The 23,296-nt window shown below is 41.7% G+C and overlaps 1 protein-coding gene across 1 annotated transcript; it reads right to left on the minus strand.

The window, feature by feature from the left end:
- Positions 1–904: 904 nt before the first annotated feature.
- On the minus strand, positions 905–21,404 carry LOC123757226 (uncharacterized). Its single transcript, XM_045740717.2, has 5 exons — positions 21,211–21,404; positions 19,904–19,986; positions 7,381–7,513; positions 4,064–4,219; positions 905–1,999 (listed from the first exon to the last, which is right to left on the minus strand). The coding sequence occupies exons 1-5, from the start codon at positions 21,277–21,279 to the stop codon at positions 1,895–1,897; spliced, it is 546 nt and encodes a 181-aa protein (XP_045596673.1). The 5' UTR covers positions 21,280–21,404; the 3' UTR covers positions 905–1,894.
- Positions 21,405–23,296: the final 1,892 nt, after the last annotated feature.

The following is a 23,296-nucleotide window of genomic DNA, read 5'->3' on the forward strand; positions in this document are numbered from 1 at the left end:
GGTTGTAAAGTTACTGTGCCATTCTTGTGGAATGTTGTTTGGGGTAATTCGATATTATAAAACGTGAACCTTTTTTACAACAGTTCATTTTGTCCGTTCCACAAATATAATTTCTATAGGTACTGTACTATAATTTTTCGACGATGTGTTGATTTATATATTACTCAAAATCTTAGCCAAATATCGCCCAACCACTTGGGTTGGACGGTAGAGCGACGGGTCTCGCTTCATGCAGGTCGGCGTTCAATTCCCGACCGTCCAGGTGGGCACCATTCCTTTCCCCCTGTCCCATCCCAAATCCTGATCCCTTCCAAGTACTATATAGTCGTAATGGCTTGGCGCTTCCGCCTAATAGTTCCCTTCCCTTAGCCAAATATCTTAAATTTATTTTCTTTTAATCCAGTATTTCAGAAGCACAGCAAAAGTTTATCATTGCATTTGTATATATACTTTTTAAATTCATGTGACTAACCTTTCTGCCTCCTCTCACTACATATGACTATGATGTGGATGATAGAAAATCAAAATGTAATGTAACTCTTTGAACACAAGTGTATATTTCTTATTAGCTTGAATACCATGTGTCGGTCCAATTCATGGGAGCTGGTCGGCCGAGCGGACAGCACGCTGGACTTGTGATGTGATCCTGTGGTCTCGAGTTCGATCCCAGGCGCCGGCGAGAAACAATGGGCAGAGTTTCTTTCACCCTATGCCCCTGTTACCTAGCAGTAAAATAGGTACCTGGGTGTTAGCTGTCACGGGCTGCTTCCTGGGGGTGGAGGGCTGGTTGAGGACCGGGCCGCGGGGACACTAAAGCCCCGAAATCATCTCAAGATAACCTCAAGAAGATGAACCAGCTCTCAATATGGGTAAGGGGCTCCATAATAAACCAATGAAACTCGTATTAAATGCAATATTAATGTCTAATTGTATACACTGTCTATAATATGTTTACAAATTGTATTAGTAAAAGCAATAACTATAATTTTCATAAATTGTCAAAATTAGCTCAATACTGATTTGTTATCAGTCTAAACAGAAACCGATGACAAGATATTATTTAAATTAACTAACAATGGAAACTTACACAACTCTAGTTTGCATTTTTAAGTGAAACTATATATATAAAAAAGTAAATTTTTACAAGAATAAGTTTTCACATAAATCAACCTTCAGTGATGTTATTAATATATGACCTATAAAGTTAACAATATTTAATTTGCTTAATAAAGGTTGATCTTGTTAAATGTATTCAATCTATTTAAAAATAGTTAATAGTTGACCTAATTAATTGGGCCAGTTGACCTAGTTAACATTGATTGATCCGATCAACTAGCTGACCTATACTTATCAATCACTTACCCCGGTTTACAATTAAGGGTGTACATTTTTATTTAGTCAACGGTTTATATATAGTTAACGTTAGTTGAATTACTTAACAATGATTAACTTCAAATAATTAGCAATCTTATATCCTGTTATTAATAGCTAATCTAGTATTCTAGTTAATTTTGGATCTTGTTAGCAATAGTTGTCCCTAATTCTCCATGGTTGACCCCAGTTAGCTACGAATGACCTAGTTAACAACTGGTTAATCAATTAACAGCGAATGGCATGATACACACAATGATTAATTTAGTTAAATTCAAATTTAAGATTGGGCTAGATGAAGCCGGAAGAGGTTGCAGGGATTGGGGTCAGACGGGGCTTGGAGAGGGTGGATAGGGCTGGGATGGGTAGTGGTAGAGTTTTTTTTTTTTTTTTTTTTTTTTTTTTTTTTTTTTTTTTTTTTTTTTTTTTTTTTTTAAGCAGGGCTATTCCATGTGGTAGAGAGGTTAGATACTGACTGCATGGGGGTTGGGGCGGTGAGGTTAGACAGCGCTAAGGGCTAGACTCAGGGGCACCAGGGTGGCCTGGTTGAGGCGGCGCAGTTGTCGTTAGGATGGAAGAATGTGTAGGGGCCAACGATGCACTTCCAGCAGCACAGCTTACCCAGATACTGCAAAAAACAATATCTTTCTTATTACAATATAATACAATATGCCGCTTAATGCTTATATTAGAGAGAGAGAGAGAGAGAGAGAGAGAGAGAGAGAGAGAGAGAGAGAGAGAGAGAGAGAGAGAGAGAGAGAGAGAGAGAGAGAGAGAGAGAGAGAGAGAGAGCTCAGGCCTATGCTGTACCCTAACGATTGCATATGGAAAAAATAAGAAACACCAACTGCTACGAGGGTCATTAATCAACAACTTTCAGCAATATCATCCTGGGGGTTGGCGATATCAGGTCACATATGTGGCTGAGAATACATCGGCGATGATGATAACATGATAGCATGATATTGCAACTTGGACATAGACGAATGAGTGGCAGAAACATTGTGTTCACTGATGAACTTGACAGTTTGGAAATGAAGTTTGAGTCCTCTATGACAATGAAGAGCAACGTACGTAGCCTAGCAAGCATGGCAGCCAAGAAATGTACAAGCCTCTTGACAGCTGGAGCTGTACATCCTATATGAAACAAGTTTGCTCTCATCTCCAGTATGTACTGCTCTCCTGGCCGGCCTGCTCCTCATCTATTCGAATAATTTAATAATAATATTAATAATTCATTGTGTCGCGGGACAGGCAGCCAATTTATACATACAGTACATGTTTGGATTATATCGAGGTTTCTCTCCCAGGGTCGAATTACTGATCCTCCTCAGAATGTAACCCCACAACAATTATGCTAACTATAAGTGGTTGCAGTCGAGCTAAGCTCCTGGTCCCGCCTTCTGATCGTTCTTAGATTAATGCAATGACTCATTTATATATAACTGCTGGGTACCTATTTACTGCTAGGTGGACAGGGGCATTAGGTGATAAGAAACGTGCCAAACTATTTCTGTCCTACCTGGGATACGAACCCGGAATTCTCGGTTGAGTCGAGAACGATCCCGACTGTACTACCGGGACCCTCAATTCTGGTCAATGTGGAGAACCACGCGAGAAGGCTCATCTCTATAGTCTTAACCTGGCCTTCAGTACCAGAGAATACTGGCTGGCGGACTTAATGTTATGTACAAGGCCAATATTCTTAAGGTTCCCCATATGGCCCAACTTCGTGGACAACATATAGATGGAACCACGACACAAGGCGCTCAGCAATCAACAGCCTCATGCTGGATATGCCTTTCTCAACATCACTCAGTCAGCGGTCATTCTTCAGAGGCTGACTCACATTTGGAACATGTTCACTCAACATTTAGATATGCGGGAAGTCAAATCAATAGATCATATGAAGACCCTGGTGCTTCGCTTCTATGTCCAAAGGGTTTGGAAAAAGCGGGAAAAAGGAAGACTCAGTTGGTTCCTGGTTCATCCTGTACTTTACACGAAAGTAACTTAGCATTAAATTAATTTATTCCTATTGGAAACCTAATAATATCCGTAACACATACGTGAGTTTCTAGGGGTGAAATGAGCTGTTGGAGGATAACAACTTGCAGTTTCATTAGGAACTTAAGCCCCACTCCTAGTGAACCCTAGTTTTAGTTAAGAAAAATGAGAAAGGGAGACTTACACCCGCTAAGGAACATTCCGTAAGCGATTATTCATGTGGTTGTCTAGTCCCCCCAAAAAAAATATTTAAAAAAATTAAGCCAATTGGCCATCTACAATAGGAAGAGGGACCTTTGACAAGCCACCGGCTCCCTGTCCTCGTCGAGACCACTAGAGAGATGGTGGTCCTCAGGATAATTCAGGTAAAAACTTCTTAGTATCTTTGTAGCCTAATATTAAATAAAATATTCACATTGAAAATAAAACTTACTATAGATCATTTTACACAGACTCAAGACTTACCAAGAACACAAAGCGCGGTTGTGACTTTGCAAAGAACGTAATGTATACATCACCATTGTTACAACGGACTGGTTACAGGACCTACTGCACTTTCTCGCGTTTAAACAAATAAATTAAATGAGAATTTCCATTGAAACAATTTTGCCAATCCTAGTTTCAGTTTGAAAATTAGAGAGAGAAAGTGAGGGGTTAAAGAGTGTGTGTGTGGTAGTGAGCTGACCGTAGAGCCTTCCTTGTCGCAGCCGCTAGCGATGTAGTGAGCGTGGACCTCTCCTGAGACACTAGGTGGCAGGTCCATCCCGAACAGTTCACAGAGCTTGACGGAGGTGTTGCCAGTGATGGGGATTAAATTATCACCGAAGAGTTTCTTGGCATGCTGAAAAATCAAATTACAGAAATGAATTCAAATATAGGAATGCAAGTCTGAAGCAGCTTCCAGTACTCACCAATCATTATGCCGCCCGGGGAATTCTTCAAGTTATTTAATCCTCCTGGTCATATTTACTGAAAGTTTACTTTTAAACGTCATTGAGACTTTAAGCCTATCACGAAATCCAAGCAGACTTTTATACGTCTCGAGCATTTCTCCTGCCAGGCCTCGTACCCTTTCTCCAGCTCCAACAACCACGGAACAACCACCTATAAACGTTACAGGTACGCTGTTCCGGACAAAGGTGTATCTCGTCATTTTGCATGGAGGCAACGTCTTCTCGTGTCGCCTTTGTGTAATTCTTAGTGTAGTGTACCGACGTCTGTCAGACGTTGTTCCGTAATATTTATGCTTCTCTTATATCTGCATAAGTATATAATTTACTCAGCTCTTGACAAAAATGAGTTTCCAATTGGACTCTTCATTGACCTGAGAAAAGCCTTTGATACTGTTAATCACGATTACCTCTTAAGTAAACTCCATCATTATGGAATCCGAGGCCATGCACTGGACTATATCCAATCCTATCTTAGTGATAGACACCAATGTGTAGCCATCAATAATATAATCTCTCCCATTCTACCAATAACTGTTGGAGTGCCACAGGGCAGCATCTTGGGACCCCTTCTTTTTCTTATATACATTAATGATCTGCCTAATGTCTCTAACATTCTGAAACCTATTTTGTTTGCTGATGATACTACCCTCATCTACTCCAACCCCAACCCACATACACTAAATGGTGTTGTTAATAATGAACTAAAAAAAGTCCACTTATGGATGTCAACCAACAAACTAACACTTAACATAGAAAAGACCTACTACATCCTATTTGGAAGCAAATCTACAAATGCAATTCAGCTTCAGATTGACAATGTAAACATTAGCAATAAAAATGATGGAAAGTTTCTTGGCATATTCCTAGACAAGAGACTCAACTTCAGTACCCACATACAACACATAACTAAGAAAGTCTCTAAAACAGTTGGTATACTCTCCAAAATCAGATATTATGTTCCTAACTCTGCTCTCATCTCTCTATATTATGCAGTAATCTATCCCTATCTCAACTATGGTATCTGTGCATGGGGTTCAACCACTGCAAACCACCTCAAGTCCATCATCACCCAGCAAAAATCTGCTATCAGAATAATATAAAATTCTGCTTTCAGACAACACACAGCCCCCTTGTTTAACTCCCTAAACATGCTAAACATAATCTCACTCCACAAATTCTCTTGTGTCAACTACATTTACAAAACCCTGTTCTTAAATGCAAATCCTTGTCTGAAACTCTTCTTGGACAGATGTAATAGGACCCATTATCACCACACCAGAAATAAATATCTCTTTGATATCCCCAGAGTTAAACTTAATCTGTGTAAACACTCTATGCAAATAAAGGGACCCAGTTTATGGAACTCACTCCCTACTGAATTGAAAAGCTGTCCAACTTTTACATCATTCAAAATCAATACTAAAAAAGTACCTAATCTCATCTTCATAGTTTTTCACTTTTTGCCTTAAAATTGCACTGTATCAATTGCTACCCAATCTCCCAACCTTTATGTTCCCAATTTGAACATCTTTACCATTGTGATCATTGCTGTTTTCTTATATGTGCTGCCAATCTGTTGTATGATGTTTATAAATCTTGTTTATCTGTATCTTTTGCTACCCAGTCTCCCAATCTTTATGTACCCAATCTGAACATCTTTACCATTGTGATCATTGCTGTCTTATATGTGCTGTCAATCTGCTGTATGGTGTCTATTAACCTTGTTTAAATTACTAATCAAGCTGTCAATTTAATTAATCAGAGCTTTAATATAACAATGTGCTTTAATATACCTACTTATCTCTCTCATCTCATTTTTCTCTTGTAATGTATCTTTATCATTTATCAATTCTGATTGAAATTACCTACTTAAAATTATCTGCTAGATTAAGGACCTGCCCGAAACGCTGTGCGTACTAGTGGCTTTACAAGAATGTAAATACTGTACTATCCAATGTATTCTCACAAACCCAATGTACCTTCTTGTATATATATAAATAAATAAATAAATAAATAAATAAGTAGGTCTATATAGTCTAAGTCATCCTTCTAATATTTCAGCCCATTCTCCTGTTTTGATAGTACTTATAGGAAGGATGAGGACTATAGTACATATACCGACGTATAACGCAATTAGAAATTACAAATCGGTACTATTGAATTTGAACAAACTGAAAAACTGTTTTCTACTTATGTTGCAAAGACAAACTAAACTAACCTACCCTGACCTTCCTAGGCCTAATACACGCTATCTGAGGCCTAGTATAGTACATGTGTGCTATTCTAGGCCTAGGAATATTAAGTTTGTTTTTTATTTTCAGTTTTTCGGACACTATAAAGTGAATAGTACAAAGTTCTACAATCTAATAGCTTAGAAAGTCAATCTTTGTACTATGATGCAAATAGTTACAAAAACTACTATCTAAACAGGAGAATGGGTTAAATATTTAGCTATATGTTTTTCCAATATATTTCACCACTAACCGTATGCCATATATTATTACTCCTTTCAGAATCAAGTTATTTATGACTGTACACCTGTTCAGTCCAGGCAGCACTGTGAAGATTTATGTAAATATTCACCAATTAAACTTCTAATCAATGTTGGTAATGCATATATATATATTAGTCAGGGTTGGTCGTAGAAACGTCAATGGCGTCGATATTTACCGTGTGTTTCAGTATCTCTCAAGGTCTGTGGTAGAAAGTAAACTAAAAAAAAAAAGTCCCTTTTTAAAGTGATATTAACACACAAAAGTCAATGGTGTCACCCACTTCCGTAATGAATAAAGACATCAATTTAAAGGGGAGGGAGCGATTAATAACATACAATATAATTAAACGTATCGACATGGATGAAAAAAAAATACAAGTTTTTCGAAAAGTTTAGGAAGTTACCGCACCAGGCTATAACAGTTCAGAGGCGGACCTAGGAGAAATAGCCTAAGCTACTCTATCCCTTTGAGATGTATTTTCTTGTTTCAATAAACATAGAATATTTAAGATACATACTTGAATAGGTGAACACAGACAGCCAGTCGGCACTCACCCCCAGGAGGCCAGCAGGACAGTCTCGCCTGGCTGTCTGGCAGGTGGCCCAGGGGATGCCTTTCACCGTGAAGTCGGGCACGTCCTTCGTCACCTTCCCGCTGGTCGTGGTGAGGATCACGTCCACGAAGCACCTGGAGAAGGGGAGCGGGAAAGTGCTCGATAAATTAGGTTTCAGTTTTTATTCTTGCCCTGATAAGCACATATTCCTTCTTAGCAGTTCTTCGCTAACACTAGTAGGAAAGAGCATCGGCTCGTTGGATGTATCTTTAAAGCTGTTAGTCATTTGATTATGATTCCTGTTGTTGGGGACAGGAGGGCTGTACTTCGGCTTATCGAGAACCCCTAAGCCGACCTTCACTAGTATGCAACACAACTGTTGCCAAACTCCCGCCTATACCTACTAAACTGCTAGATTAATTGAGTTTATTTATTTATTTATATATACAGGAATTCTTACATTCTTGCAAAGCCACTTGCACGCATAGCGTTTAACAGAGGCACGAGGTGAAAGGGAACGTGCCCAACTGTTTCTGTCCTGCCCGGGATTAAATCCGGGTCCCTCTGGTGCAGCCGAGGACGTAGACCACTGAGCAATAACTCCCATCCACGTTGTTGTTTAAGATTCAGCTACTGGGAACAAAAAGTTGCAAGTAGCTCGGGCTATGGTGAGCCCGAAGTGGACTTACACGGCACAGGAGCAGGGCTGTAACTGTCTCCAAAGGATACCTGATCAACCAGGCTGTGACTCATACGTCAGGCTGCGAGCAGCCGCGTCCAACAGCCTGGTTGATCAGTCCGGCAACCAGGAGGCCTGGTCGACGACCGGGCCGCGGGGACACTAAGCCCCGGAAGCACCTCAAGGTAAGGTAACCTCAAGGTTACCTTACCTCCATCTCATCAAAGGGCCTGACAGCTGAGTAGACAGCGTTTCGGATTCGTAGTCCTGAAATTCCGAGTTCGATCCCCGGTGGAGGCGGAAACAAATGGGCAGAATTTCTTTCACCCCGATGCCCCCTGTTTCCTAGCAGTAAATAGGTACCTAGGAGTATAGACAGCTGCTACGGGCTGCTTCCTTGGGGAGTGTAACAAAAAGGAGGCCTGGTCGAGGACTGGGCCGCGGGGACGCTAAGCCCCGAAATCATCTCAAGATCTCAAGATAGATCCCCATCGTTCATTTCTTATTTCCTGTTATAACTGTGGTTCCCCCCCCCCCTGTAATTTATCCTTGTGATTTATTTCTTATTTTTGTGATTCATTAACTAATTCATTTCTTATTCACATCTTCGCATCTAGATTCCATGCTTGTATTATTGCTGCTCAACCTAAACATTTTAGCTGTCTTCCTATATTGAAATACTACTCAATATTTGATATATCTGAATCATAACACCTTTGGTTACACAGGTAAATCACATTAACGTGATATATCAATGAGAAAATCCACAGGAGCTGTGATGAGGATTCGAACCTATATGTGCTAGGTGTTCCCAGATGCACACGCTAGACACAACGCCACGACATTGTCAAAAGAATTGCAGCCTTGGGAACTACTGTGCCCTCGAGGGTTCCCAAGGCTTCCGCTGAAGCCGAACCAGGGTCTCACGCAACCCCCCCCCCCCCTCCATGCACTCTGGTTCTGTCGTCCTCGAGACAGTTGAACAATATATATATATATATATATATATATATATATATATATCCCCCCATGCACTCTGGTTCTGTCGTCCTCGAGACAGTTGAACAATATATATATATATATATATATATATATATATATATATATATATATATATATATATATATATATATATATATATATATATATATATATATATATTAAATATTTTCAGTGTTAAAGAGTGACTTTGTTAGTAGCCAGGAGCATGTGGACTTTGGTTGAGTTAAGTATTTTGTATATTAATATAACCAAGTTAGTGGTTCAGAAAATCAGCAGAAGCACTGTTGATAATCAGGGCGACGGATTTTTTTTTTTAGTGAGGGTGGGTGGGGGGGGGGATAATTACAAAAGCCTATTCTTGCACACAACACTAGCGTGTTGGAAGGTGGTACACCAAGCGTGGCTGATGATGTAGCGTGACAGTCAAGGCCACGGAGGTAACAGTCTGTTGCCTGGATTAATTAGGCATATAGAGGCCACCCCAAGGCCAGCTATAAACTTCCCCCCCCCCCCAGGATACAACTAGGCTAACAGATGCGCCAGATGAAAAGTGCGAGACCGTCTCTGTCCTGCCGCGTGAATCGAATCCGGGATTACCAAAAAGCGTTTGACAGTGTTTCGCGCAAGAGGTTTCTGTATACACGTAAATATCAAATATAAGAGCAACTCAGTTACAGCCCCTGCTCCTGTACCAGGTAAGTTCACTACGGGCTTGTAGCGAGTAAATTATGTAAACAATTTACTCGCTCCAAACTCATTAGCTAAATGAGAGAAGCAAACGTTTCATTAGCAATAATGACTTCAATCAGATCTATTCCCTAATTACAGGTAACATTTCTTCCATCCTATTGGAGGAAGCTGAGGTGTAGTCCAATAAAATAAGCAGTCAAGAAGCGAGTTAGCATCACTGTAATTTCCACAGTGATTCAGTTAACTTCAGTGCAGATGCTCAGGGGTTACCACACCTCTTCAACCTCAGGATTGTAGCACTCGGCGTATGCAGTTCTAATCGACCCCAAGACGCTCCAGCATCGACACAGAGCAGACAGCAGACTACGACCCCATCGAGTTTAGACACTCACCACCACATCGAGTTTAGACACTCATAATTCCCAATCGAGCCGCCACGCTCACCCGCATCGAGCTCTGCGACTCCGGCCTCACTCAGCTCTCTGCTCTACTTCAGGTTCCGTCTCAACGTCTACGACACTGCTGTATCCAAGACTACTAAATAAATAAGAAAACCCACTAAACACTGTGTATCTAATCTACCCAACAACGTAACATAATCGTACGTTACATTGGTGACCCCAGAGAATGTCGACAATACCAAGCCCGGACGATCTACATCATGGCCTCTCACTGGACCTCTATTGCTGCTGCCTGCTGCGGACCACTGCCACCTGTCATAGAACACTGCCTGGAATCTCACTAGAGCTATGATTTTCACCGCGATTATCTCTGCATGCTCATCTGCTACACCTTGTTGCATCACGATCGTTACTTATTCATCTGACAGCCTCATCAGTAAATACATCATGCAGGATCTACAGCCTGGCCTGCCGACTCTCCGTCGCTGCCAGGACGCTGCTGGTCCTACAGGGACTCCCACCACAGCTGCTCTTCAACAGATTCATCGACATGTTTACTGCATTCTGATACTCTGCCGACTCAAGCCCTTTCCTTGCGCAGTACATGACCTACAGCTTGCGTTTCCCATTCTTCGTCGCCGCCAGGACACTTCAGCTCTAACAGTTATTCCCTCGTTGTCCTAACTACGTGCCTACATTACCTCCTAAGGTCAAGGTGCCTGAGCCCATCCGGCCCGGATCTAAATGCTCCACCGGCAGAGACCAAGGACGCAACAATCGTGCATATCCTTCTCACCTGCTACACCAAGCTTGTCCACACAATGCTTGCGTGTCTTGGTACCGGATTATATGCTCCACAACGACCCAGGGAACACCAGCCTCTTATTTTTGTTGTATTGCTTTTCTTTCATTCCCTGGCAGGGGGAGTTCTGTAGCCAGTAAATTATGTAAACAATTTACTCGCTCCAAACTCATTAGCTAAATGAGAGAAGCAAACGTTTCATTAGCAATAATGGCTTCAATCAAATCTATTCCCTAATTACAGGTAACATTTCTTCCATCCTATTGGAGGAAGCTGAGGTGTAGTCCAATAAAATAAGCAGTCAAGTAGCGAGTTAGCATCACTGTAATTTCCATAGTGATTCAGTTAACTTTAGTGCAGATGCTCAGGGGTTACCACACCTCGTCAACCTCAGGATTGTAGCACTCGGCGTATGCAGTTCTAATCGACCCCAAGACGCTCCAGCATCGACACAGAGCAGACAGCAGACTACGACCACATCGAGTTTAGACACTCATAATTCCCAATCGAGTCGCCATGCTCACCCGCATCGAGCTACATCCCCCTTTCTCCCCCCCCCCCATTCGAATTTCCCGTTCTTTACTCCCTCTCTCTTTTCCATCTCATCTCCCCCACCTTTTCCCCCCTTTCTCCCGACCATCCCCCTATTTCCCTACCCTTCCCTCCATCCTTGAACAGACTTTTCCATTTATATAAAAGGGGTACCCCTTCCCACCCCCTTCCCCACACTTCACCCCATTGACCTCATCCCCATCTCCTAGCCTCCTCCCCCCCCTCTTCGCCCCTTCCCTTGGTCTCCCCTTCTCAGAGAGTATATATTATTAAGAAGCCTTGAGTCTCAAAATGCTATCATCTTGAGTCTTCAAAATGAGAATCTAGCGAACCGCGCGAATCTCCATCATCAACAACAGGAAATAGCCCTCCCCCGCGAGGACATTAGAAACTTTAAGGCTAGCCAAGATCAACTCCAGTATGACTTGAATGATCTCCGTGAGGAAAACAATCTTCTGAAAACTGATGAAGCCATAAAAAAACAGGAGGAAGCTCTCAACAAAATGACTGCATGTATCAGTACATTATCCGCCCAACGTTCCGTCTCCCAGGAAGAACAAAATCAGCAAAAGCTGCTAGACTCTGTTATTGTGTCGTCCCAAGATATACCTGTGGAACGTGAAGGTGAAAAGTGTGTCGAAATAGCTCAGGCTCTCATAAAAAACGAATTGCAGGTCATTCTAAACAAAACTGACATTACTGCTGCCTACAGAGTAGGCAAAAAGAATCCATCAGGACAAAACCAGCGGAAAATTCGCCTGAAGCTGACTTCCCAGTCCATGAAATCGCATCTTGTCCGGACAGCTGCATCCCAACGGAAGGGATTATACATCAACGAGTGCTTGACAAGGAACAGACAGCAACGCCTCTACCGCCTGCGTCAAATCCGTCATCAAAACCCACATGTGATTCATCAGTGCTTCGTTAGAGATGGATTGATTAAGGTGCGAAAGACTGCAGGGGGTAAAATGTTCACAATTGCTAATGAAGAGAACCTCAACACTTTCCTCTCCCAATGTGGTTTGTCTCACCTTATTATCACTCTCAATGAATCAAGTTAATTAACCCCCTTGTCACCTAGTGGGGCTAGGTATCCTAAGTCTCCTTGTTTCACTTTTTAACTTAATTTTTAATTTACTCTTTACTAGTCATTTACTGGACTTAATTAATTGAGTGCATTAATATTTCCTTAGGTCTTATTAATTATACAGTCATAATTGAACTATTTATAGTTAATAATCATTAGCTTAAATTTGCCTATGTTTATTATTCAACTTTTTTCTTTGATTTCATTTATGTTTCAAGTTAGGTTTCATTTATGTTTACAAGCAGCTTTACTCTTATCTAGCCAAACACAATATACTTAGCTCTTGCCAATATGGCTTCAGACCCAAAAAAACACTAACGATGCACTTATTAGTATGCTTAACTCGATTCATACAGCTCTTGATAAAAATGAGTTCCCTGTTGGGTTATTTATGGACCTGCGTAAGGCTTTTGAGACTGTCTACCACCAAAACCTTCTTCTTAAATTACATCATTATGGAGTCAGAGGACACTCCCTGCAATACCTCAAATCCTACCTTACTGACAGGCTCCAGTATGTTTCTGTGAATAATTCAATTTCTCCCACCCTGCCCATCAACATTGGTGTTCCTCAGGGCAGCATACTTGGCCCTCTCCTCTTTCTCATCTACATTAATGACCTTCCAAATGCCTCCCAACACCTGAAACCAATTCTATTTGCTGACGACACAACCTTCATTTACTCCAGTCCTGACCCTCTTGCTCTAAATGCCACAGTAAATACTGAGCTAAATAAAGTCCATCTTTGGCTAACTGCCAACAAACTCACCCTTAACATTGACAAAACTTTCTATATTCTGTTTGGCAATAAATCCTCTAATCAAATAAATCTCAAAATGAACAATACCCAAATTTGTAATAAATTAGATGGCAAATTCCTTGGCATTCTCATTGGCCACAAGCTGAATTTCCAGGGACACATTCTAAATATATAAAAAAAAGTGTCAAAAACTGTTGGCATTCTTTCTAAGATCAGATATTATGTACCCCGCCCTGCCCTGGTGACTCTCTATTACTCCCTCATCTATCCATATCTCAACTATGGTATTTGTGCTTGGGGCTCTACTACCCAAAATCATTTACGTCCTCTAATTACTCAACACAAAGCTGCTATTAGGACAATATCCAACTCTGGCCCCAGACATCACTCGGTACCCCTACTCAAATCTCTGAATATGTTAGATATTAAGTCACTGCACATTCTCTCATGTGTATTATACATATATAAAACTCTGAACTGTAATGCCAATCCTGACCTCAAAAGCTTCATAGAAGGTTGTAACAGAACCCATGAGCACCACACCAGAAATAATACAGTTTTGATATTCCTAAAGTACGACTTAATCAAACTAGAAATGCTCTTCAAATCAAGGGACCCAGAATGTGGAATGACCTTCCCAACCATGTTAAAGACTGTACCTCTCTCAACCAGTTTAAGATAAAAACGAAGCACTACCTAATAAATTCTCTGTAACCTACCTTACCCCTCTATTGTCAACCTATGTCTGTTTTTTTAAATGACGCTGTTTGTCGACCGAATTGTATTTGTGCTGCTTTTTCAGCCATGTTCCCCCCTTCTTATCTCTTTTTTTTTATTTGTTCTCAACTCATTTTATCCTTTATGCTCAATTAGTATTAAGCTTTAGTCATTTAAGTTTTTCATGCCCGAAACGCTTTGCGTAATAGTGGCTTTAGGCATTGTATGTACTAGCTCTATCTATAAATCCATCACTCTTTGTAAAATCTCTTGTATGTATGTACCTTACCTAAATAAACATTTGATTTGATGTGATTTGAAGCATCGAAACAACTGTATGGGTATCAGATATACATTTTTTTCATTTTTCAATTTTCTTGTATTTGTATCTTTTCTCTTTTTCTTTTTCTTTTTCCTCCCCCCCCCCCCCCCCCCTTCCTCCTTTTCCCTCTGCTTCCACTCTCTTCCCCTTTCTCTCAGAAAACGTATTATTATGATCACTAAAATCTCCGTGGGAATTACACCATATATATCACACTTAGGAAAATGGCCCGGGGGGGTGTCTATAATTGATAATAGCTCTTAAAGCATTTAAAGTTGGGCCTACTACGACCAGCCTGTGTCTGTCCTTTACCCCAGACCATTCCCCCTGCACATTTGGGAACGGCTAACCCCAAGTGTTTGGTTTCCAACTTTGGACAGACAAGCAGGCATGCTCTCTTATAGGTATAGATTTATAGAACCATTATGTTACTCTGTCTGAGCCTTTGTTATATATTAGCAGTGTATAACCTAATTTTAAGGCAATAACAATGCATAGCAATGTATTTTAAGGCAAGTAGCATAACATACATGTTGAAATAGTTCCATCTAGATATATCTGTTTAGAAAAAAGTACTGCTATAACTAGAGAATTTGTGAACACCGAATTTGAACATTTTTACTCCACACATGTGGTTTCCGTCCGCACACCTGCAAGCTGCACACACCTGAGGCAACTGCTGACGGTTCTCCACTAACCAGCCTTCGTCTCTGTACGAGACGCTAGCGTCTCGTACAGTTCAGGCTTGTTCGCATTTGTGTTCCTCACGTGTGCCCCAAAGAATGAGGTGATTTGATAAAATACTATGCCCAAGATTACCATCTGGGTGCCGGCGGGGGGTGGCTCAAATAGCTTCGGCTATCACCTCCTTTGTCCGGTCGTGATGGTCAAGTGGATTAAGGCGTTCTGTACATACCAGTTGCGTTGCTCCTGGCACTATGGGTTCGAGTCACTTCTGGGGTGTGAGTTTTCAGCTATATATATATATATATATATATATATATATATATATATATATATATATATATATATATATATATATATATATATAATTTGAGTATTTTATTAATCAAACAGATGTCAGTGTAAACAATACCCAAAATACAGAGCAGAGCTGAAGGGAAATTTTGAGGTTTAGTTCCTGAGCCCATTATATCAACCTGTGTTACTCTCTTCCACTACTACTGACACCATGGGTAATTGGGTGTGGATTGTATAATAAATTAACTAAACTGCAACAAAATACTCGCCTTGTGTATACTCACGTGGGCATTATTTTTGTTATCCTGTACTTCAAAAGTACAGCAGTATTGTTAGTTTTACTTTGACTATTCAACTGCCAATTTATTTAATAGGAATTAACGTGTTAAGAGGTAGCCAATCCTTACGAACCGGAATTGGGCTGCGTCTATCATTGTTACAGTGTCAGTTTGAAAGTAATTTCTCAACTGCTTGATCTAATTACAGTTGAGTAAATAGTGTTTGAAGGAATGTTCATTTGGTCTTTTACAATATTTGGAGCTCTTTCTTCAGTGTTGCGCCTAATCTTCCAAGCGTATGGATAAACAGTCTCCGTGGTGTAGTGGTAAGACACTCGCCTGGCGTTCCGCGAGCGCTATGTCATGGGTTCGTATCCTGGCCGGGGAGGATTTACTGGGCGCAATTCCTTAACTGTAGCCTCTGTTTAACGCAACAGTAAAATGTGTACTTGGATGAAAAAACGATTCTTCGCGGCAGGGGATCGTATTCCAGGGACTTGCCCGAAACGCTACGCGTACTAGTGGCTCTACAAGAATGTAACAACTCTTGTATATATCTCAAAAAAAAAAAAAAAATCTAATCACAGTCTGGTTTAACGTAGATCATCCTTGGTAGTGTACTGAAGGTGCTTGTGCCTTGTACCCGGTAACCTCTCTACATCAGGCAGTTGATGGCCGGGGTTGTGTGTTGTTCTAGCAGGCATCGTTGTTTCCAAACTAGTTTGATAGCTCTTTGTATCCCTCTGCATCAGGCAGTTGATGGGGTTGTGTTTCAGAGAGCTGTGTGTTGTTCTAGCAGGCATCGTTGTTTCCAAACTAGTTTGATATCTGGTGCTGGCTGGAATATTGACTTCTACATTATCTGGACGTGTTCCCTCTCAAACTAATTTATTAGCAATTTCGATTTCATAGCTCATTTACATGATTTGTGACCCAGGTACAATTACAACTTTCGTTCCTTGTATATAAAGATTCTGGAGGAGGAGGAGGACTGTATAGTTTATAAGTTTACACTGTTTGTACCGTTAGGGTTCCTTAGGGCTTGAATTGCTGTTTCCAAGTTAGTGTTTATCCGGGCATTGGGTAAATACTGGTTCGGTAACAGGGTTCTTGGTTTGTGGAACCAATTACTGCGTAACGTGGTGGAGGTGGGGTCCCTCGATTGTTTCAAGCGCGGGTTGGACATGTATATGAGTGGGATTGGGTGGTTATAAATAGGAGCTGCCTCGTATGGGCCAATAGGCCTTCTGCAGTTACCTTTGTTCTTATGTTCTTTATCATTACATTGTTACGATGGTTGTCATATGCATGCCCGTGGGACTGTTTGTTATCGAACATTTCCACCTGCAATGTGGAAATACTGTTTATCACTCTGGCTATTAGAAGATGAACACAGTCTCCGTGGTGTAGTGGTAAGACACTCGCCTGGCGTTCCGCGAGCGCTTTGTCATGGGTTCGTATCCTGGCCGGGGAGGATTTACTGGGCGCAAATCCTTAACTGTAGCCTCTGTTTAACTCAACAGTAAAATGTGTACTTGGTTGTAACAACGATTCTTCGCGGCGGGGATCGTATTCCAGGGACCTGCCCTTGTACAGTGGCTGTACAAGAATGTAACAACTCTTGTATATATATCTCAAAAAAAAAAAAAAAAAAAGATGAAGACAGAAAGCTGCTGGTGCTTGAGTAGTCTGTTGATCTACCGTCTTGTGGGTTATATCACGTGCGGTGTACTCACCTAGTTGTGCTTGCGGGGGTTGAGCTGCGGCTCTATGGTCCCGCCACTCAACTGGTGTACAGATTCTTTAGCTTATTGAGCTCTTATCATATCTACATTTGAAACTGTGAATTATCAGTCTCCACCACGTCACTGCATAATGCATTTCATTTGTTAACTACTCTGACACTGAAAAAATTTTCTGCCTCTGTGGCTCATTTGGGTACTAAGTTTTCACCTGTGTCCCCTTGTTCGCGTTCCACCCATTCTAAATAGTTTGTCTTTGTCCACCCTGTCAATTTCGCTGAGAATTTTGTAGGTGGTTATCATGTCACCCCATACTTTTCTGTCTTCCAGGGACGTGAGGTCCAGCTCCCGTAGCCTTTCCTCGTAGCTCATTCCTTTCAGCTCTGGGGCTAGTCTGGTGGCATACCTCTGAATCTTCTCTAACTTTGTCTCGTACACCCTCCGTCACTATGTGATGGAGTGAGAAAAGATTCATGAATTCAGAGAGAATTCTATAACCAATGTTCCAGCGATGTGTAAATATTTAATTCAAAATGATCTGCTACCAGAAATTTTAGCCAAATATCCCCAGTTTCTTAACTGTAGGTAGTAACTGAGTGATTGTAACCTATCCACCGCTGCCCACTGGATGGGGGGCGGTGTGCAGGACAAACATATCAATTGTAACACTAGCTCTCCACATATGTCAGTTGATTAATTTAGAAACTGTACTTGAGGTCGATCTCGAACCCATTGATGATGTGACGACTTATATTGAATTTTGTAACTAACTCATCAAGATTGTAACTTGCTTAGCTAAATGAATTGTGGGGTTCAGTCCCTGAGCCCATTATGTGCCTCTGTAACCCTTTCCACTGCCGCCCACAAGATAGGTATGGGGTGCATAATAAATGAACTAAACTAAAAAACTTTAAATATAACTGGGTATGGATTCCAGGCTGGAGCTGCATACTCCAGGATTGGTCTAACATAAGTGGTATACAAGGTTCTGAATGATTTCTTACGCAAGTTTCTAAAGGCAGTTCTTATGTTGGCCAACCTACCATATGTCGCTGATGATATCCTTTTGATGTGGGCCTCTGGGGACAGGTTCGGTGTGATATCAACCCTCAGATCTTTCTCTCTATTTGACTCTTGCAGGATTTCGCCTCCCAGATGGTACCTCGTGTTCAGCCTCCTGCTCCCGTCACCTAATTTCATTACTTTACACTTTCCTGAGTTAAACTTTAGTAGCCATTTTCTAGATCATTCCTCCAGTTCATCCTGTAGTCTCTGTATATCTTCATCTGTCTTGATTTTTCTCAAAATTTTTGTATCATCAGCAAACATTGAGAGGAATGAGTCTATACCTTCTGGAAGATCGTTTACATATATCAAAAACAAGATGGGAAAACAAGATATTTACATATATCAAAAACAAATGCGAACAAGCCTGAATGAAACAAGCCCATTCAGGCTTGTTCGCATTTGTGTTCTTCACGTATGCCCCAAAGAATGAGGTGATTTGATAAAATAGTATGCCCAAGATTACCATCAGAGTGCCGGCGGGATGATGGGGAATTAGCTTCGGCTACCATCATCTTTTGTCCGGTCGTGATGGTTGAGTGGTTAAGGTGTCCTGTACACCAGTTGTACTGGTGTACCACAGTACACTACTCTGCACCACAGAGTTTGTGTTTGTGTAATTTACGCGCAGTGGGTAGTGTTGTGTCTGAATTATGCGCAATGCGTAGTGTTGTATTTGTGTACTAACGCGCAGTGCGTGGTGTTGAGTATGTGTACTCACGCCCAGGGCATGGTGTTGAGTATGGGTACTCACACCCAGGGCATGGTGTAGGGTATGTGTACTCACACCCAGGGCATGGTGTTGAGTATGTGTACTCACACCCAGGGCATGGTGTTGAGTATGGGTACTCACACCCAGGGCATGGTGTTGAGTATGGGTACTCACACCCAGGGCATGGTGTTGAGTATGTGTACTCACACCCAGGGCATGGTGTTGAGTATGTGTACTCACACCCAGGGCATGGTGTTGAGTACGGGTACTCACACCCAGGGCATGGTGTTGAGTACGGGTACTCACACCCAGGGCATGGTGTTGAGTATGGGTACTCACACCCAGGGCATGGTGTTGAGTACGGGTACTCACACCCAGGGCATGGTGTTGAGTATGTGTACTCACGTGCGGGGCATGGTGTTGAGTATGGGTACTCACACCCAGGGCATGGTGTTGAGTACGGGTACTCACACCCAGGGCATGGTGTTGAGTATGTGTACTCACGTGCGGGGCATGGTGTTGAGTATGGGTACTCACACCCAGGGCATGGTGTTGAGTACGGGTACTCACACCCAGGGCATGGTGTTGAGTATGTGTACTCACGTGCGGGGCATGGTGTTGAGTATGGGTACTCACACCCAGGGCATGGTGTTGAGTATGTGTACTCACACCCAGGGCATGGTGATGAGTATGGGTACTCACACCCAGGGCATGGTGTTGAGTACGTGTACTCACGTGCGGGGTTCCGCTGCTGCACGAAGCGCCATCGTCATCAGAACTGGTAACAACAGCAGCATTTTCAAACACCTTGGCCCGGCCTGTTGGTGTACAAGTTAGTTAAGAATATTAAGAGTTATTTCCTGTTCAACTTTTATAGTCAATATTCTTGTTCTCCGCGAATTCTAAATGTTCTTCACAACACTGTTCTTAAAGAAATCTGAACTTTATTCAGTACCAAAAGTACCGAGACTATACTGAACGTTCCTGGTGAGAGATGGAACAAGACCGGGCCAGATTCACGAAAGCAGTTACGCAAGTACTTAAGAACGTGTATATCTTTCCTCAATCTTTGACGGCTTTGGTTACATTTATTAAACAGTTAACAAGCATGAAAACTTCCCATTCAACTGTTGTTATTGTTATAAACATCTTCCTGGTGCTTCGGAGCTCATTAACTGTTTGATAATTGTAAACAAAGCCGCCAAAGATTGAGAAAAGATGTACAGATTCGTAAGTGCTTTCGTGAATCTGGCCCCTGAACTTTTCTCTATTTAGGCGAAAATTAAATTTGATCTTTTCTGCCACTCTTTCCCAATCTCCTCTCCTCTACATCCTCTTTCCATCTTTCTTATAACTAATGATTATTTGATGTATAGTAACTCGATTTATTATATTTATTAAGTAATATACTGTAACAGAGAGATGTCCAGTATTGATGGTCATAGAGGGTAATGAGTAAAGCCTAATTTCCGTAAATTAGTATAATGAAAATTTTTATATTTAAGAGGTATTTTCCACTTCCTCAGTTCTTGCTTAAGTGAAGGCCACGGTCAGGACACGACAAGGATTTACGAAACCTGTACATCTTTCCTTAATCTTGGCGGTTTTCTTTACATTTATTTTAAACAGGTTACCAGCTTTCAAATTTGACAGTGCAAGGTTAGTATTGTTATGAACAACCTTGGTAGTTCTTCGCTGTTCATAAATGCGTTTAATAATGTACCTTAATATACTTTCTATAACATACATCAAAATTTTGATTTTCGCTTCATTATGTGAGTAAAGTGATACCTGCCGTTAAAACAATTATCACACAGTAGTATGCTAACCATTCCATAGTATAGTATATAATTATTTATTAACTATAGATAATTATTTTTAGATAAAAAAAATATTTTTAGATAATTATTAACATTCGTTAAAAACTTTTGTTGCAAATTAGTTTTATTACTTATTTTCTACTTAAATGCTAATTTTTTTTTACCTTGATTTTTTCTTTTGGTGTGTGACACACTGAACATACACACACAAGACTGACTTACTGGAATCATGTTGTCAGAGTAAGAGACGCGTGGTGCTCCCTCACTGGTGGCTGGACGTGTACTGAGCATGTCTTGCTGGCCGCCGCCGGCTACACTACTCGCCCTCTGGAACACGACATATAACAACCTCTCGACTCCTGGTTCAACCTTGAAGCCGAGCGGACGTCTGGACACCTCTTCCACCTGGGAGCCGCCTGATCACGTCTTGTTTTCGCGTTTTGGCTTTGTTACTGCCGTTTGTCATCCCTCTTTAACGGTCCGATTGTACGACGCCTGGCGCACATATCGCCTTGGGTCACGAGATTGTTGATAGATTTTTTTGACGTGTTGTGGCTGGTTCTCCAGGCGGGGTGACGGTGTTCGGGGGCCGGCTTGGCCGAGAGGTGCCGGGGGTTGGCGGGTCTTGGAGCCTGTGCCCTCAGTCGTGGTGGGCGGCAGGCTTCTGCTCTGCCGGAGGACACTGGATGACTTTTTGCGTTTTAGTTGGGGGCCGAGTTTTGGTTTTGCTACCTGGTGTTCTGTGTGTGGGGCGGGGCCGGTGCTTGTCACCCTGCGGGACTCCTGTGGGGCTCCCCAATCATCTGCCTGACTGTGCGTTTATTTGTTTATTTGCGGTATGGCATATTAGTTTCTAGTGATTGGCGTCACTCGTTTTGCTATTTGGCTTGGCGTTCCACCTTTCCTTGTTTCGGGATTAACGGGTGCGCCGGGGCGCATCAGATCCCACGATTGTCGTCGCCCTTAAATCAACAACAACGGCATAACAACCTCTCCACAAAATTTTTTGATAATTAAAGAAATAAAAAAGATCATAATTTGTGATACTGGGAAATTTATAAAAATAACAAATTAGTAATACAAAGCATGGGAAGGAAAACGACAATGACTAAACAAGAATGTTTTGATTAATGTTTGTTTTGTTACAAAAATTAACTTGGGTCTAGTAAAATTATAATACATTAATTACTAATTTATTTAGGTCTAGTTTTGCCTATGTAGAGCAGAGTTAATGAATATTAAGCATCTTTAGATTATGTCAGTCACCAAAATTATGCTCATAAACGAGCCTTGAATTATTTAAATTTTCGAATTGTGCATTGTATTATATTTCAGACGAGAGTTCCATAAATCACTGAAGTCCAGGACAACATGAGAGGAAGACCCGCCATGAAGACCTGTTGGACTTGACTCAGGGTCTTGTAGTTCAGTTGGCTTCGTTCTCGTCTCGTAATCCAGAATCCCATGTTCGATTCCTGTGCGCTACTGAAATAACTGGCCACGTTTCCTTGCACCTACTGCTTCTGTTCACCTAGTAGTAAATAGGAACCCCGACGAATTAGGTAATTTTTGTGGGGTTGCATCCTGGGGAAGGTCAGTAGTCTGACATTGGGGGAATATATCAGCCTCGAATAAGGCCTAAAGGACATATGCCTCAAATATATACACACACACAGGCTTCTTGTCCCTGACAAAAAGGAATGTTGAAGGTTGGATTGGCTTGGATAGACACAACCACAGTGATAGTGTGATTGTTCTACATTCCATTTTAAGCTGACATTGGGGCAGAGAGCAAGCCACAGCAACACTGTACAAAGACCTATTCTGGCTGAATTAAGTCAAGAAAACAAAACAAAAATTGTAGCCCGCTGGAGATAATACACGTAACAAATAGAGAGTCTGTGTTGTCTAAAATCATGAATCAAACAGGGCTGCAACCAGGGAAACCGGTAGCCTTAAACAGGGCTGCAACCAGGGAAACCGGTAGCCTTAAACAGGGCTGCAACCAGGGAAACCGGTAGCCTTAAACAGGGCTGCAACCAGGGAAACCGGTAGCCTTAAACAGGGCTGCAACCAGGGAAACCGGTAGCCTTAAACAGGGCTGCAACCAGGGAAACCGGTAGCCTTAAACAGGGCTGCAACCAGGGAAACCGGTAGCCCAGAGACTACGGGCTCACCACAGCCCGTGCTGCACGGGGTTTTACCTCTTGTGTTATCTTGAGATGATTTTGGGGCTTTAGTGTCCCTCTAGGTAACAGGGGCATAGGGTGAAAGAAACTCTGCCCATTGTTTCTCGCCCGCGCCCGGG

This window comes from Procambarus clarkii, chromosome 13, assembly GCF_040958095.1.
Source record: "Procambarus clarkii isolate CNS0578487 chromosome 13, FALCON_Pclarkii_2.0, whole genome shotgun sequence".
NCBI lineage: Eukaryota > Metazoa > Arthropoda > Malacostraca > Decapoda > Cambaridae > Procambarus > Procambarus clarkii.